At 52.2% G+C, this 13,697-nt stretch overlaps 2 protein-coding genes across 2 annotated transcripts; one reads left to right on the plus strand and one right to left on the minus strand.

Moving 5' to 3' along the window:
- The first annotated feature begins 1,097 nt into the window (after positions 1–1,097).
- On the plus strand, positions 1,098–4,905 carry QC763_606220 (uncharacterized protein). The gene is made up of 2 exons (XM_062914461.1): positions 1,098–2,981; positions 3,032–4,905. The coding sequence occupies exons 1-2, from the start codon at positions 1,547–1,549 to the stop codon at positions 4,390–4,392; spliced, it is 2,796 nt and encodes a 931-aa protein (XP_062763133.1). The 5' UTR covers positions 1,098–1,546; the 3' UTR covers positions 4,393–4,905.
- A 1,076-nt stretch (positions 4,906–5,981) lies between these two features.
- QC763_0095790 (uncharacterized protein) lies at positions 5,982–13,684 on the minus strand (the record flags this gene model as incomplete). The annotated part of the gene is made up of 4 exons (XM_062906314.1): positions 5,982–12,159; positions 12,214–12,388; positions 12,449–12,548; positions 12,602–13,684. The coding sequence occupies 4 exons, from the start codon at positions 13,682–13,684 to the stop codon at positions 5,982–5,984; spliced, it is 7,536 nt and encodes a 2,511-aa protein (XP_062763134.1).
- Between the last annotated feature and the right edge of the window lie 13 nt (positions 13,685–13,697).

Raw genomic sequence — 13,697 nt, forward strand, 5'->3', positions numbered from 1 at the left:
GCGTGGGACAATGAAGCATGTGATTTTCTCCAGCCGCGGGTGTGTGTCATTGTAAGCGCTAATAAGCGCTGCATAAAAGTTCCTTTTTGGTTCGTTTAATGATTTGGAAGCCGAAGAGAGATGACGATTTGGGCCAATCTGTTCATGTACCAAGCTTCCAGAGACAGAGATGCATTTTCTGTGATACTATGATACCTACCTTGCTGTCCAGTGGCCCCTCAACTCAATGCATGCTTGCAGGTTCTCAACCAAACATGAGGCATTGACACATGACAAAAAGACAGATGCGCAAATAAATACTTTTAGTGATAGGCGATGCGTTCAATGCACTCATTGTGGGTATTCTAGAAGGCTGCAAAGCATGTTGCATATGCATGGAAGCGGAATCCGAGGGGGCTTGGCACTGCAGCAGCAGCAGCAGTTGCGGGCTGAAGACAATCCGAGGGAAAGAGCGCACAGGAATCAGGTCATGCTGCTGTTCTGCACCTGCAATATTTGAACAGTGCAGTTGATGAAACCGGAGATTTATCTGTGGAAATCAAGTGACCCAAGAATCGCATGTCGTTGGGACAGGAATGAAAATGTTCACCAGGAAAGGGAACCGGCCCGGCTGCCGAGAGGACTGGCCGTTGCAACCTCAACCTCGGAGAATTGACCACCGCGTTCTTTTGGCGTCTGTATATCCGTAGCGTCAACAACAACACGATGCCTAAAAATACTGCGGCGCAAGATGTAAACACCAAGGCTGAGACGGCAAACACGGCCATTTTTAACGCTGTTTTCTCGATAGCGTCAGTGCGTGGACTGGGAGGGATGATGATGACAGTTTGTGGGGGGAGCACGGGGAGCAAAACCGTTGTTATTTTATAGCGGACCCGGAAAGGCAGCCCGATCAGTTTTTTATCAGATCTCCCGTCCCGAGCTCGTGGGCAGAGAGAGGAAACACATCAATCTGAGATTGGCGATGTGACCCTGTTGCGGTGCTTGGGGTACAGGGGTCGGCCCCAGGACAGGCTGCCTGAACCAATAGGCGGCCAGCACTGTTTAATTGGCCGACGCCACACGGTAGCGATCGAAATTACGCGGTCAGGGGAGATTGCGGAAAGCGCGAACTGATTCTTGGGGTTTCTTGGGGCCTTTGAATTCTCCAGTTGTCAAACTTTTGAACTTTTGCGACTGGAGAAACATGACAGGCGCCGACATCTCTTGTTCGGCAGACTGACTGACTGACTGGTCAGGGTGTGTCGTCCTGTCCGTTGGACCCAATCTCTCTTTTGTTATGCGCTCTCTCTCGTCGTTCGTTACAGCCAACCCACTCTCTCTGCCCATTCGCGCATGAACAGTCACTCCTTTGATCCCGCCCGAGTCTCCGCATCCCGACACCTACCTACGAACCAGTCTCGGTGTACTCCGTCTCTGACCACCCGCGCACCGCGCGCGCGCTGTCTTGTCTGTCTTAGCCTGCCTTCGATAGGAGGAGGGGCCTGAGGCTCGAGAGCCTGACCTGACCTCATTTCATCACTGACCTGGCAGTTCAAGCATCACCATGGAACCCCGCGGCAGGTCCCCCGTGCTGTCGTCGCGTGTTGCACAGAAGGGAGGCAGCATGAATATATGCATTCCCCTTCGACCACGGCACCATGACCGGAAGACTGCAGCCGCCGACATTGACCTCAAGGCACAGGGTCAAGACCCTGTTGACCGTTACTCCAGGCCTGCCGCAGATGCTTTGTCTCTGTCTGGGTCAACACCGCCCCAGAGCCCAACCATGGCCAGCTATGGCGTTGGTGGAGGCCCCAAGGTTATCATATCAGATATGATGACCAAGCCTCATAGCCGCCCTCAGCTTAAGTCCATGGACTCACGCAGCAGCCTCAAGAAAGCCAAGGAACAAGACACTGCTGAGTACCAGCCTGCAGACAAGGACTTCCGCAAGACCCATCGGGTCGTTGGGTCCATCGACTCCATTCTCACCTCCACAACCTGTGTCAACACTGCTTCTTCCTGCAGCCGCGCAGAATCACGCCTTTCCCGGGAGATCCGCATCGAGGTGGAAGATGCTGACGACGGAGAGGCCCCGATACTTGCCTACCACCCCAACCTCGCCAACATGTTTTACTCGGAAAGCAGAAATCATTTGGGTGTGCCATCCCGACCTAGTTCCAGCATGACTTGCAAGAAGCTGGAGGAGGAAGGTGAGCTGGACAAGGACAGGCTCATTGATGAAATCTCGTCCTGGGTCCTGCGGAACACTTGTGGCAAGGATGTCGATGACTGCGCAGCTCCTTTGATGATATGGGATTGCACATACCGCTATGTTCAGGAGCTTTCCAGCGTGGCTCAGGATGGAACCATGGGCATCGTGCAGGCAACGTCTGGACAGGGGACACCAACGTCACAGGGTGGAGGTACGCCGGGAGAAGGAGGCTATGATCAACAGTCCTCCGGTGGTTATTTCAGCAAGGGGAAGAGAAAGGCTGAAGGCGGAGGCAGTGATGATGGAAGCGGGCTGGGAGGCCGGGACCACATGGGAGGAGGGGATGATGATGGGGATACCACCATGGCCGCCCAGGGGTACACCAGTAAAAACACAACAAACTTCAGCTGTCCTTACAGAAAGAGAAACCCTCTTCGATTCAACGTGCGAGACCATTATGTCTGCGCTACACACTCATTTTCCGACATGTCACAACTCAAAAAGCACATTCGTGCTCACCACCCACCCGTTCAGCGAAACGCGGGTCCATTCCTTTGCCCTCGGTGCTGCAAGGGCTTTCCTTCGAAAAACGACCTCGACTCTCATTTGCGGCAACCAGAGCCGTGCCGCCTCTCGGTTGATCACGGCGGAGCTAACCCGGAAGATGGTATTACCCAGAAAATTATTTCGTCGCTCGAGGCCAGAAGTCTCAAGGCCAAGATCGACAACTGGAAATCATTGTGGAAGCTCTTGTTTCCACATGACAGGGAGATTCCAGAGCCCGGTAGGTCATGTGTTTCCTGTCGTGATGGAATTTGACTGACATCACAACAGCGTTCATTCCCGTGATGGAGGCTTTTGACTTCATCTCCGAGTCTGAGAAGTACAAGGACCAGCTGAAAGAATTGCTGGAACTGCAGTATCGACATGTTCTTGATGGGGCAACACACATTGGAGATATCGACATGAAGATTCACCAAGGGTTGAAAAGAAGCATCAAGTCCATCTACAACTGGATTGAAACCGTGGTCCAGGATTGGGAGAAGAAAATATCAGGCGCGGTATCTTTCTTCAATGTGAATCCGGTGGAGAATACAGTTGTGGATGTTTCCGACACGGCCAGCTGGGCCCCAAGCGGACAACGGCTGACACCCTCTCCTGCTTCCACTCCAACTATGCTATCAGGAAGCACAGGTATGGTCAGCACAATGGCCGGAACGACACTGGTCGGAACAGAAAGCCCTGGACGCGGCGCTCCTTCGGCTGCAGCAAGAAGACGTCCCAACCCCGTGAAGAGGATCAAGAGAGCCGAAGTTCTGCCCAAGACGCAGCCAACCACGCAGATCCCAGTGCCCATCCAGCGAGCACGAACTCCCCAGGGACAAGCCAGGGTGATCAATACCTCATTCCGGCCACCGTCGGTTCTGCCAAGTCAGTCTGCGCTCATGCCAGCTTCAACAAGTGGACAGATGGAGCAGCCAATTGTAGCCTTTCAGCATCCCAACTGGGACTCGCCTCCTGTCTCCATGCCCGCCAACTATGCCATTCCTTACACCACTGCCGGAGACATGTTCCAGTCTCCAGATCTCATAACAGCACCAGCCCATTACTCACCTGTTCCGATAGGACCAAGCCACCTCGAGGTTCAAAATTACCTTGCAAACCAAGAGCACCAAGGCGCAGTTCACGTCCCTACAGGCGACGGGCTCCAGCAGCACGACATGGTTCCCCGACCACAATCCACGGCAACGATCCGAGCAAGCCGTCTCATAACACCCAGGTCTTCCGTTGCCTCGACCTGGATGCGTGACGAAAATCGCGACTCGGCTCAGACTCTCGTTGAAGACCACCCCCCAGGACGTTGTAACAACATGTACTGTCCTTCCTGTAGCAAGCCCTTGCCGGATGACATGGGGGTTACCATGCATGTCCAGTCGCCAATAGGCATGCACCACGGTGTTGTCGGACCTGGCCATCCTCACCAACAGCAGCACAGACATCAGCTTCATCAACAGCAGCAGCCACATGAGATTTACGGTCAAGGTGGCCATACCACAATGCCTGGCTTTACCCCGACTACGGGGCCAATGGAGATGCATGGTCTTCCCGGAAATGAGGAGGTCGAATGGGGATTTCATGGAGGGGCGAACCCGAACATGTTTGGCGGACATGGAGGCCCGCAGGAGGGATACTAATAACATCAATTATTCACGGGGAAAGCAACAAGGGGACGACACAAACGTCAAGAGGACACACTAACGAGCATAGCTCTTGCTCTATTTCCTTTGCTATATGTTTTTGACATTTCTTGTATTTGACTTGCTACTAATGTAATCACTGAAGAGGGGGATGATATCGGACGTTGATGTGTCAAAAGAGGTGGACGCATATGTGTGCATATACGGGGGTAGATGTATTTATACACGAGTGGCTTGGGCTTGTGGGAAGGGGGGAGTTTCTGGCTGAAGGAGACGAGTCAAGCAGAGGAATTGCACGGTGATTCGGTGTTGTGAAGGAAGGGGATATCAAAATCACGACCGGTTATGACGACATGTATGAACATTGTTCGATTTTTTTTTCTTGCGTTTGATGTATTATTTTTATTCTTAGAATATATTGTCTAGTTTTGGGGGGCAGCAGAAAAGGGTGTTTGGCTGGTTTGGGGGTTGTGTGTAGCCTAAAATTTACTTGAATTCAAATTCTTTGAACTTTCTGTTGACATGATCTTGGTGTGAATGGGGGGACTGTCAGGGGGTGAGCCGGCATGCAAGACTTGAAGCACCGCGCTTTCCAAATACCATTGACAGGTAGTGTGATGTCACCAGTGTACTTCACAGGGCACTCACATACATACATGAGCATTTGTTTCCTCTCTTTCCCCGTTGGCCCATATAAACCTTGGATTATAAAGCTTCCTCCCCACGACCTAAATTCCGTTTTGCACAACCGGGCTAGTCACACAAAATTGTAAACAAAGTTATTTGTCTAAGCTTTATCTGTCTTTTGCCCCAGCTATATTTCTTCTTAGGTACCCAAGCTTTATCTATCTTTTTGGTTTCACCCAAGCATTCTACCAACTCTTTCCGAGCCTTTCCAACACACATTACCAGCGTCTTACTCGAATGTGTATTGAGACTTCCAAAAGTCCCTTTGAAACCAGGGAGCTCACGCGCCTTTCTGTAAGGAAGTCCTGTTCCAGTACTCACCTAAGCTGGGATTGGGGTATTAAAAGGCTTGGATTACGACTTTAAAATGCGTGGAGTGGGCTTTAAAATGCTCGGATTGCGAAAGCTTGTCATCTGGGACAGAGATTACAATAAGGATTCACGAGCCAGTTGGAGGTATGGCAAAGAGCTGCAAGACACAAGCAGTCAACGATGATATCTTGTCCTCAAAAGTTCCAAACATCATACCACTGGGCACTCAAAGCAAACACAGATCAAGCATACTCGTACATCATCTGTTCCCACAAAATCTAACATGCACACAAACTCCTTCGAAATTACCCCACCAGGCCCCCCCAAACACCCAATCTATCTCTATTCCCTCAAATGCCATGTCCCATGTCCCATGTCCCATGTGGTATCAACAAATCTCATACAAATCCCGTATCCCAAATCCCACACAACTCCCAATCCCAATCCCAATTCCATAAACCCGTTAATCCCCCCACCCATTCAAATTCCCATGGTATCATACAACTGAAGCCAATCCCCAACTCCAATCCAAACAAACAAAAACTACAGGACAAAAAAAGAAAAACCTAAACTCCAACCCTCACACCTCAAGTATAATACTCCCCCCTCTCCGACGACCCCGAATCCGTCATCTCAAGACTCCTACTCCCCGACGTCATCCCCGACGAAATTTCACACTCCTCATACACCACCACCTCCTTCCCATCCTCTTCCTTTTCCCACTCCTCCTCTTCCCACTCCTCCACCGGCACCCCAACATTAGCCCCCATATCATCCAACCCCCCATCAAAAAAGTCATGATTCTCCTCCTCCCTCCCACTACTATCACCCCCCAGACTAGCGGCAGTAGGCAACCCCAACGGCGCATCCGGCGTGGGCAACGGCAAAGACGTGCCCCCAAAGAAAGGGTGGTCTTGTTGCAAAGGCTTGCTCTGTGTCAAGAACCCCATGGGCGTGTGAACAAAATCCTGACCGTGTCTCCTGACAGCAAGCCACTCTTGCAAAAACGTCAATGGTCTCGGTGCAAAGCTGTTGTTGGTTTGGGTGTTCCTCAGGGTATCATCCTCATCAGCCGCCCCATCACCTCCATACCCCTCATCCTCCCCATCAACAAGACCCAAGCCCTTAACCGTTCCGTCGCTGGCGTCCACACCGAGGAACGTACACAGGGCCTCATATTCCTCCCACTCAAAATACAGCCTGCCGGCAAGAATCCCAATCTCCGTCCTCAACCACTGCGGCGCGACCCAACCCTCTGGCAAAGGCGGCATGCTAAAGAAGTTGAGCTTGTCAAACGGAAGCATACTCCTCGTAACAGGGGAGGCATAGCAAATGAGGTGAACGCAAGGGTGCGTCACCTTACCCCGGATCATCTGAATCAGAATCTCAGCCTCCTCCGGGATCAAAACAATCGCCGTCTGCGTGAATCCGCTCCACAGAACCCAGTTCACCGGACGCAAAAAGGTGTCCTTGGCGAGATCAGTGTGAAGCTTGACCGTGCGCCCAAACTCGACCGAGACAAACAACCGCGAGGTTTGGTCCTGCGCCCTAATCTTGTGTTTTCGCCCCAGAGCTGTCTTTCTAAGGAGCTCAAAAACGTGGCAGACAGAGAGGCTTCCAACAGGTATCCTGCCAGTCCGGGCAAACGTGTCGATCTCTTTGCTCATGCCGGGAAAGGTGAGAGCATCGTACATGACCGGCCTCTTGACTTGGCGAACAGTCTCAACCTCAAAGGCCACTTCGCGCTCTTGTTCCACCTCTTGCAATGCAGATCCGTGCACCGCTTTGCCGGTGTCTTGGAACCCCTTGCGGCGGTTGTTGAGCTCTTTCAAAAACCCTGCAACCGTTGGATGTGAGGAGCCCGCCTCAATCGAAAGCTTTGCAGCTTTCACCTTGGTCTTGGGCTCATACATCTCCTGCAACGTCTGCAGCTCGTTTTGCTTGATGGCTGCCACGTAGTCCGCCTGCTGGCCTGGATGAGTCAAACAGTCCGGGTTATCGATCGCTGCCTGTGTTCTTCGGCAGAAATCCATGCCCTGGGAGAAGTACAAAGGCTGCAGCTGCTCAATGCCATCACAGGTATTGTCGAGAAGCCAACAAATGACATCGTGCGAGTCGATCTTGTCAAACACCGACTTGTTCCGAAGGTCCTTGATGACCTGGTTGACCTCTGGAGGGACGAAAAACATGACAGACTGGCTCTTCCCCAACTGACGCAGTCGCATGGCAGCTTGAACGGTGTGATCCTTGGATTGCCCTTGACCCACTGTCAAGGCACCACAGGCACCAAGAGGAAGTTTCAAATCTGTGCCCCTAGTGTGGGCTTCGTCAAGATAGACCAGGCATCTCGACAAGTCGTCCGCATACGGCGAGGCCAAGAGAGGCGTTTTGCGCCTTTGTTTGTCAATGACCCATGGCTTGTTTGACGAATCGAAATACAATGCAGCACTGCAGCGTCCGTCTATGGACAGCCATGTCTTGGCGAGAATTTCATTATCCATCTCTAGAATTTGTGCGCCGGCATCAATCAGGACCTGTATGTTACGCTCCCTGAGTAGGTAAAGCAGATCGCGCTCCGTTGCTCTCTTCCCGTACTGGTTGGTAATGACTTGGCACCGCCGGGACCGTTCGTGAAGCAGGTATGTTAGCACTTCGGCGTTGGTATGGGACAGTGCGGGAAGATCCGCCTGCTGAATAGTGAGCGGGAGCATGGTGCGGTTGTCATTGGTGCCGCTGAATCCTGTTGTGAGTGCCTTTGACAGTTTGGCGTCCTTCGTTTCGCTTGAGAAGAGTGGAATGTCCCAACCACTGGATTGCAGCTTGACCTTGAATTGCTTTGCATGGCGTGGGAAGACGAAGTTGTTCAGATAGTAGTCAATAACCACAGTCCGGTATCGGACCGCTCTCCAGATCTCGTGGATTTGGACATTGTCCTCCACATTGATCCCATTCCACGCCTTGAGCGACTCTGGGAAGCTATCGCAGCTTTGAACCCACTTGTCATACTCGGTCGACGGATCATCGGATTTGAGCACGCGAGCAAGTGCTTGCCTTAGCTGCGGTTCCAAGATTCCGTCGTAATAGAAGACGAGACAAGTGAACAGAATCGCTACGTCTGGATGGCCCCATTCCGACTGATCACTAGGCACACCCTTGGCATGGAAAGGGACGGCCACCGGATCACGGTTTGGATGCAACCCATATTGCACGTTCCATCTCTTCTTCAGGGTCATGATCAGGATCCGGTTCACCAACAAGCCACGGAGGAGATAGATCGTTTTCCCCACCTCGGGCCTCTCAGGACACAGCTTTCTCACCTTCTCCAACGTGATGGGGCCGAGTCTAGATTTCGTTGGGGACAAAATGTCGACCACAGCGCGCCGCTCGCCAGCATTCAGGTAATGCATGGGGAGGATGTGACCCAGGCCGTTGGTGATGTCGACTGTCAGCCGGCGAAGCAATTCATCCTCGACGTCCTGCCGGAGAAAGTATATCAAAGGAAACCCGCCACCAGGTCTCCTCACCACTTCGAGCGACTTCGGGAAAGAAACCTGCAGACCATAAAGATGTTGGTCAACAAGGCTGAGAAGGGCCTGAACAGTGAGCCAGCGATGGGGACGACCATCGACTGACATCTGAGAGCCTGAAGGGTAGATGAGCTGGGTGCGCGTCGCCAGGGTGTAGTCGGATTCGTCCAGAATGTCTCGAGAGTGTGATTTAATCCAGGCATGAACCTTCATCATCGGTTTCGCTTCATTGATATTGCCATCAAGAAGCCTCTGCTGGCCACTCAACATGAACGAGAGATTATGTTCAGGCAAACATAGCATGACGCCTGCCGTGTCTCGGCTTTGCTTGTGGATATCAAAGTAGAGCTTGATATTGCCCCCCCGTGTTGATGTTCGGCGAGAAAAGGGCACATGGCGAACGTGGCGGTTCAGCATCACCCCAAGACGAGATTGAAGCAGCAGTGCCGTTTGGAGCAACAGGGCCTTCGGTACAATTACCCTCACAAGATTCTTCGTGTCAGCCATGAAGGCTGCGCACATCGGAATGATGCATGATGTCTTGCCTTCCCCCATGTTCATCTGCAGAACCGAATTGCTCCCGGATTCGGGTGAGATGGTGGCCCGCGCCACATCGATTTGGCCGGGTCGTATCAGGAGGTTGGCCTCAATCTCCAAGAGTAACCAGTCGGGGTGTTGAGCTGGGTCCCAGTTCTGATGACCAGTGTTCGCTTCCTCGTCCTGGTAGCGAGAGACATCACCTGCCATGACACAGTCATTGAGCCGCATTTCTCGCTGAAGCTTGGTTATGGCAAGTCCAAACTGGATAAGGCCTTGGCGCATGCCTGCCCCGAAGCATGTGCTGCTGGTTGACCGCAACTGTTCGAGTAAGGCTGTGGTGGTGATGGCAGGCCACAGGCCTCCAATCCTCAGCCATTCGATTCGGCGGGACGAAACATTGGAAGTCTCTGCAACCAATGACGCCTTCAACACCTCAAACAGATGGCTGACATCGCCCTTCGTGCCGCTGTTTGGCCGGATAGCAAGAAATGGCTTCGCAAGTTGGTCCGGGGTTTTGAGACACCTGAGGGCCTGTAAACTGCCACTGAGATCCTGAGCATATTTCTTTCGGACCAGTGACTTGCTGTTGCCTAGTGTATCAACAATCCCCCGCAGCTCATCTATGTATCTCTTGACCTCGTATGCGGACATCTGCGGCTGTGCGTTGCCGACAATGGCTCTGTCGTTGACCTGTCCGGAGGCACGACGCCCATCATTGGGCAAGCTGGCAAGAGGAGACCACTCAGCGGCAGACCTTGTCGTCGTTGTGGGTTGGGACGAAAGCCGGGGGATGAAATCCTTGCAAAGGAGGTTTACGCTTAGCGTAGGCACTTCGCCTCCGCGAACCCGACACGATAGGACCTCTTCAGCCGCCGTGACAATCGCAGGGCTGTACTCGACATCTTGAAAATGCTCATCCAGTATCAGCTGCACTTCCTTGAGATGGTTCCAAAGCTCTAGGTTCCTGTATAACCGCTGCCACTCTGGAATAACCGCCTGAACTGCGATATCGACCTCCAGCAAGAGATCGCTGGTTTGTAGTTCCGACAGATCTGGCTTCTCAGAGGGCCACTGAGCGAGCATGATCTTGGCAAGTTTGTGGCAGTCACTTTGACTCCGCATCTCGTGGGCGTCCTTGGCTGCTTGTATCTTCCGCCTCAGCTTCATGGTGAGGAATGCGCCCAGCTTCTCTTTCTCGTCCTCTGGTGGTGGTATCCTGAATGGCAGTAGTAGCTTGATGACGTCTTCCAATTGAGGCACCGCTGCGGGGCGGAAGTTGAAGTACAGAGGCCAAGGTCTCGGTAGAGGCAGCATTCGAAGGTTTCTCAAGATAGCAAATGCAACGAGCCCCTTCAGAAGCTTGTCATTCGTAGCCTCGCGAAAGGCCAGATTGGCGAAAAGAAACATGAGGCTGTAGCATGACTGGTTTGGATTCCGGCAGTACTCCACGAGGGCGCCCCAGTTCTCTTGGATGTCTGTGTACATCCGATCATTGAGGGAAACCTTATCATAAGCCTGGCCAAACCCACCCACGACATTTCCCAAGGCAAAAGTAGAAGCCAAGTTGGTCGGAGTTGGGAACTTGACTGGCCGCGTGCGCAAGAGATGGGTTGTTTCCATGACCCTTCTGTACAGTTTGTCCGAGTTGACACTCTTGTCGCGTGCAATGTACACTCTGTCCGTCCTTCCTGAAGTGATCGGTGTATCGTTACTCTCAGAATCCCTCTCATACAGCTGGCGGCGCGCCAATGACCTTTTGTTAAGCCAAACTTCGCCACCTGCTGGTAGAAGATCATGTAAGTTGTCTTCATCATCTCGGGGTGGGTTGAACATCCTCAAATCGTTCGAGATTGATAGAATCTTTTGGACAACCAGTCGATAGAGAGGGTGCTGTATGTGAGTGGTAAGGTGCTCGTTCCAGAAGTCTGTCTTCATACCCTTGAGGCCCGATGGGTAGTACTCCCTTATGGGGGTAAGACTCGCAATCTGCTGCAGCAACGAAACTTCTCTTCCGAGAACTGTCCAGGGGCGACAAATTCCTGACTCGAGCCAATGAAGACTTTCTTCGGTTCCAGTGCGGCCAGTCAAAGGGTCCGGTAAAGGAAAAGACGTGAAGGCGTGAATCAAAGCTTTGGCATACACCAGTACAGGTTCAGCTGCACAGTCGATTCTTCCCAAAGTGTCATTGATGTCGAACTTCCCGTATTGGTCGCTCCGCCCAACGACAAGTTCAACATGACAGCCTGATCTTCTTAACTGAAAGGCGCCCGAGGGCAGTGGTACTAGAATGGTCCGACGAAAAGGATTGTGTACTTTTCGACAGACCAGTTTATGTTCAAGGCCGTACCAAGTGCCAGCGTCTTGCAGTGGGTCGATTTCGAGTCCAAGCTGTGGTGAAAATAGGAGGGAGTTGTGGTTGACAAAGAACAACAGTTCCAGACTTTGAACCCGAACTTCGAGTGACCCGTGAGACTTTTTCTGCGTAACGAGAATGTGCTGCCCCTGCGCGAGGCCTTGAACGATGTTGGCAATTCTCTGGAAAAGGGGAGACCTAGGATTCACCATGCTCACCACCTCCCCGTCATGCTGTCGTCGCTGAGCGTAGCCTCTGTGTATGTCCACCTCCCAATTCGAATAGTGGCCGAAATTCCACTTGTTGTGGGATGGCGTGATATAGAGGCGGCCTGTCTTCAAATTCCTAATCCTTAAGTTAGCCTTGCGGCGGTCTCGCTATCAAGATAGAAGAACATACAGCCAGTGAAAGTGTTCCCATATCAGGGGACTGGGAAGATCGTGAAGATCTTTTCGACAAAAGCGCTCTCGAGGAATTAGACGAACAAGCATGTGCTCGTATTTCGCTAGCACAACCGTCTGACCCTTTTCGGATCCGATATGCACGGTCACACGCTTCGGTGTATACTTGAGAGCTGATGGTTTAGCAGAGTTAGCCATCACAGTCACATGCGGTCGGATGTTCAGTTACGTACTGTACGTCATCGATGGAAGCGATGATTGGTACACCATCAGGGGCTGGTCGCCAAACAATTCTTTCACCACAACCTCGTTTCGGGTATCCTGGGGAAGCCTCTGTTTTCCAGTTAGCTTCATCTGCAATTAGAATGTGCGGACGTTCAGCTTACTCCAACAGGTTTGCCATTGACGAGAAGTGTCCCGAGAAGAATGTTCAAATGCACGGCTTGATGTCGCTCAACATCCGTTTCAGGGAGCTCGCACCGAATCCAACCCCGACCTTCAACTTCTACAGTGGTAGTAATGGGGTCCAGGCGCTCAGCATCAGGCCAAAATTGTTTCAAGGCATTATAGAGTCCTTCGGGGTGCTGGTTGATCGACTGGATGAGAAGATTTTGAAGCTGATATGACAGCTTTGTTGCGAACACGAGGTCATGGAGGGTGGTCTGGGAAAGTGAGCCGACATCACTCGTCATGTTTTCCTGGATCGCAACAGTGGACTCGATATATGCTTCCAAGGACAGAGGATCAAGAGGTGTTGTTTGTTCCAGGTTGATCATGAATGTACGTCGACAGAGCAAAGCAGCGCCCAGTGCGCGCTCCTGTAATTGCTGCGCCGTGGATATATCTGCGCAATTTTGCACTTCCTCGCGAAGCATCCTGAGCCAGCTAATGCATGTCCTGCGAGCTTGAATCACCGACTCGAGGGCTTGAAAATGAAGTTGGGCCAGCCCTGCACTGCTGGCCAACTCCTGTATGCGCAAGGTAAGCACAATCGTGATTCTCATGAGGTGCGTTTCTCTCCAACTGGCCAAGGCTGACAGGGTGGTAAGACGCGTGTTGACCTGCTCTAGAAGCTTCTGCACAAAATGAGCATCGCGAAATACCGAGTGCACAAGGCGAAGAGGATCGTCCTTGTCAGAGCTGGGACCGCACTGGAGTGCTAGATGCAGCAACAATAACATGGTGCCTTCGCTGGACCAGTTCAAGTTTGTCGAGGCCAATTCCGTCAAGATCGAAAGCCATCTTCGCGCTGCCCCCGATACGAGACTTTTCAGGGCCAGGAACTCGTGAGGGTTCAGCCCAGAAGGGCAGTTGGGCTGTGTAGCCATGATCTCGTACGAACTCGGACCTTGCCCCTCAACGGCGAAGCTTTTATGGCTCAATATGGGGCGGAGAGGAGACTTTTCCGGCAGCTTCAGCTGAACATGATGGGCAAAGCTTGGAGTCATGAATGTCCTACCTGTCCACATAGTTGTATCGCTG

The sequence above is a fragment of the Podospora pseudopauciseta genome, chromosome 6 (genome assembly GCF_035222475.1).
Source record: "Podospora pseudopauciseta strain CBS 411.78 chromosome 6, whole genome shotgun sequence".
NCBI lineage: Eukaryota > Fungi > Ascomycota > Sordariomycetes > Sordariales > Podosporaceae > Podospora > Podospora pseudopauciseta.

Bases quoted from the DNA above. Each gene is read 5' to 3' on its own strand.
- QC763_606220 (XM_062914461.1), top strand. From the start codon at position 1,547: ATGGAACCCCGCGGCAGGTCCCCCGTGCTGTCGTCGCGTGTTGCACAG. The intron at 2,982-3,031 runs GTAGGTCATGTG...ACATCACAACAG, and splicing joins CAGGGAGATTCCAGAGCCCG to CGTTCATTCCCGTGATGGAG.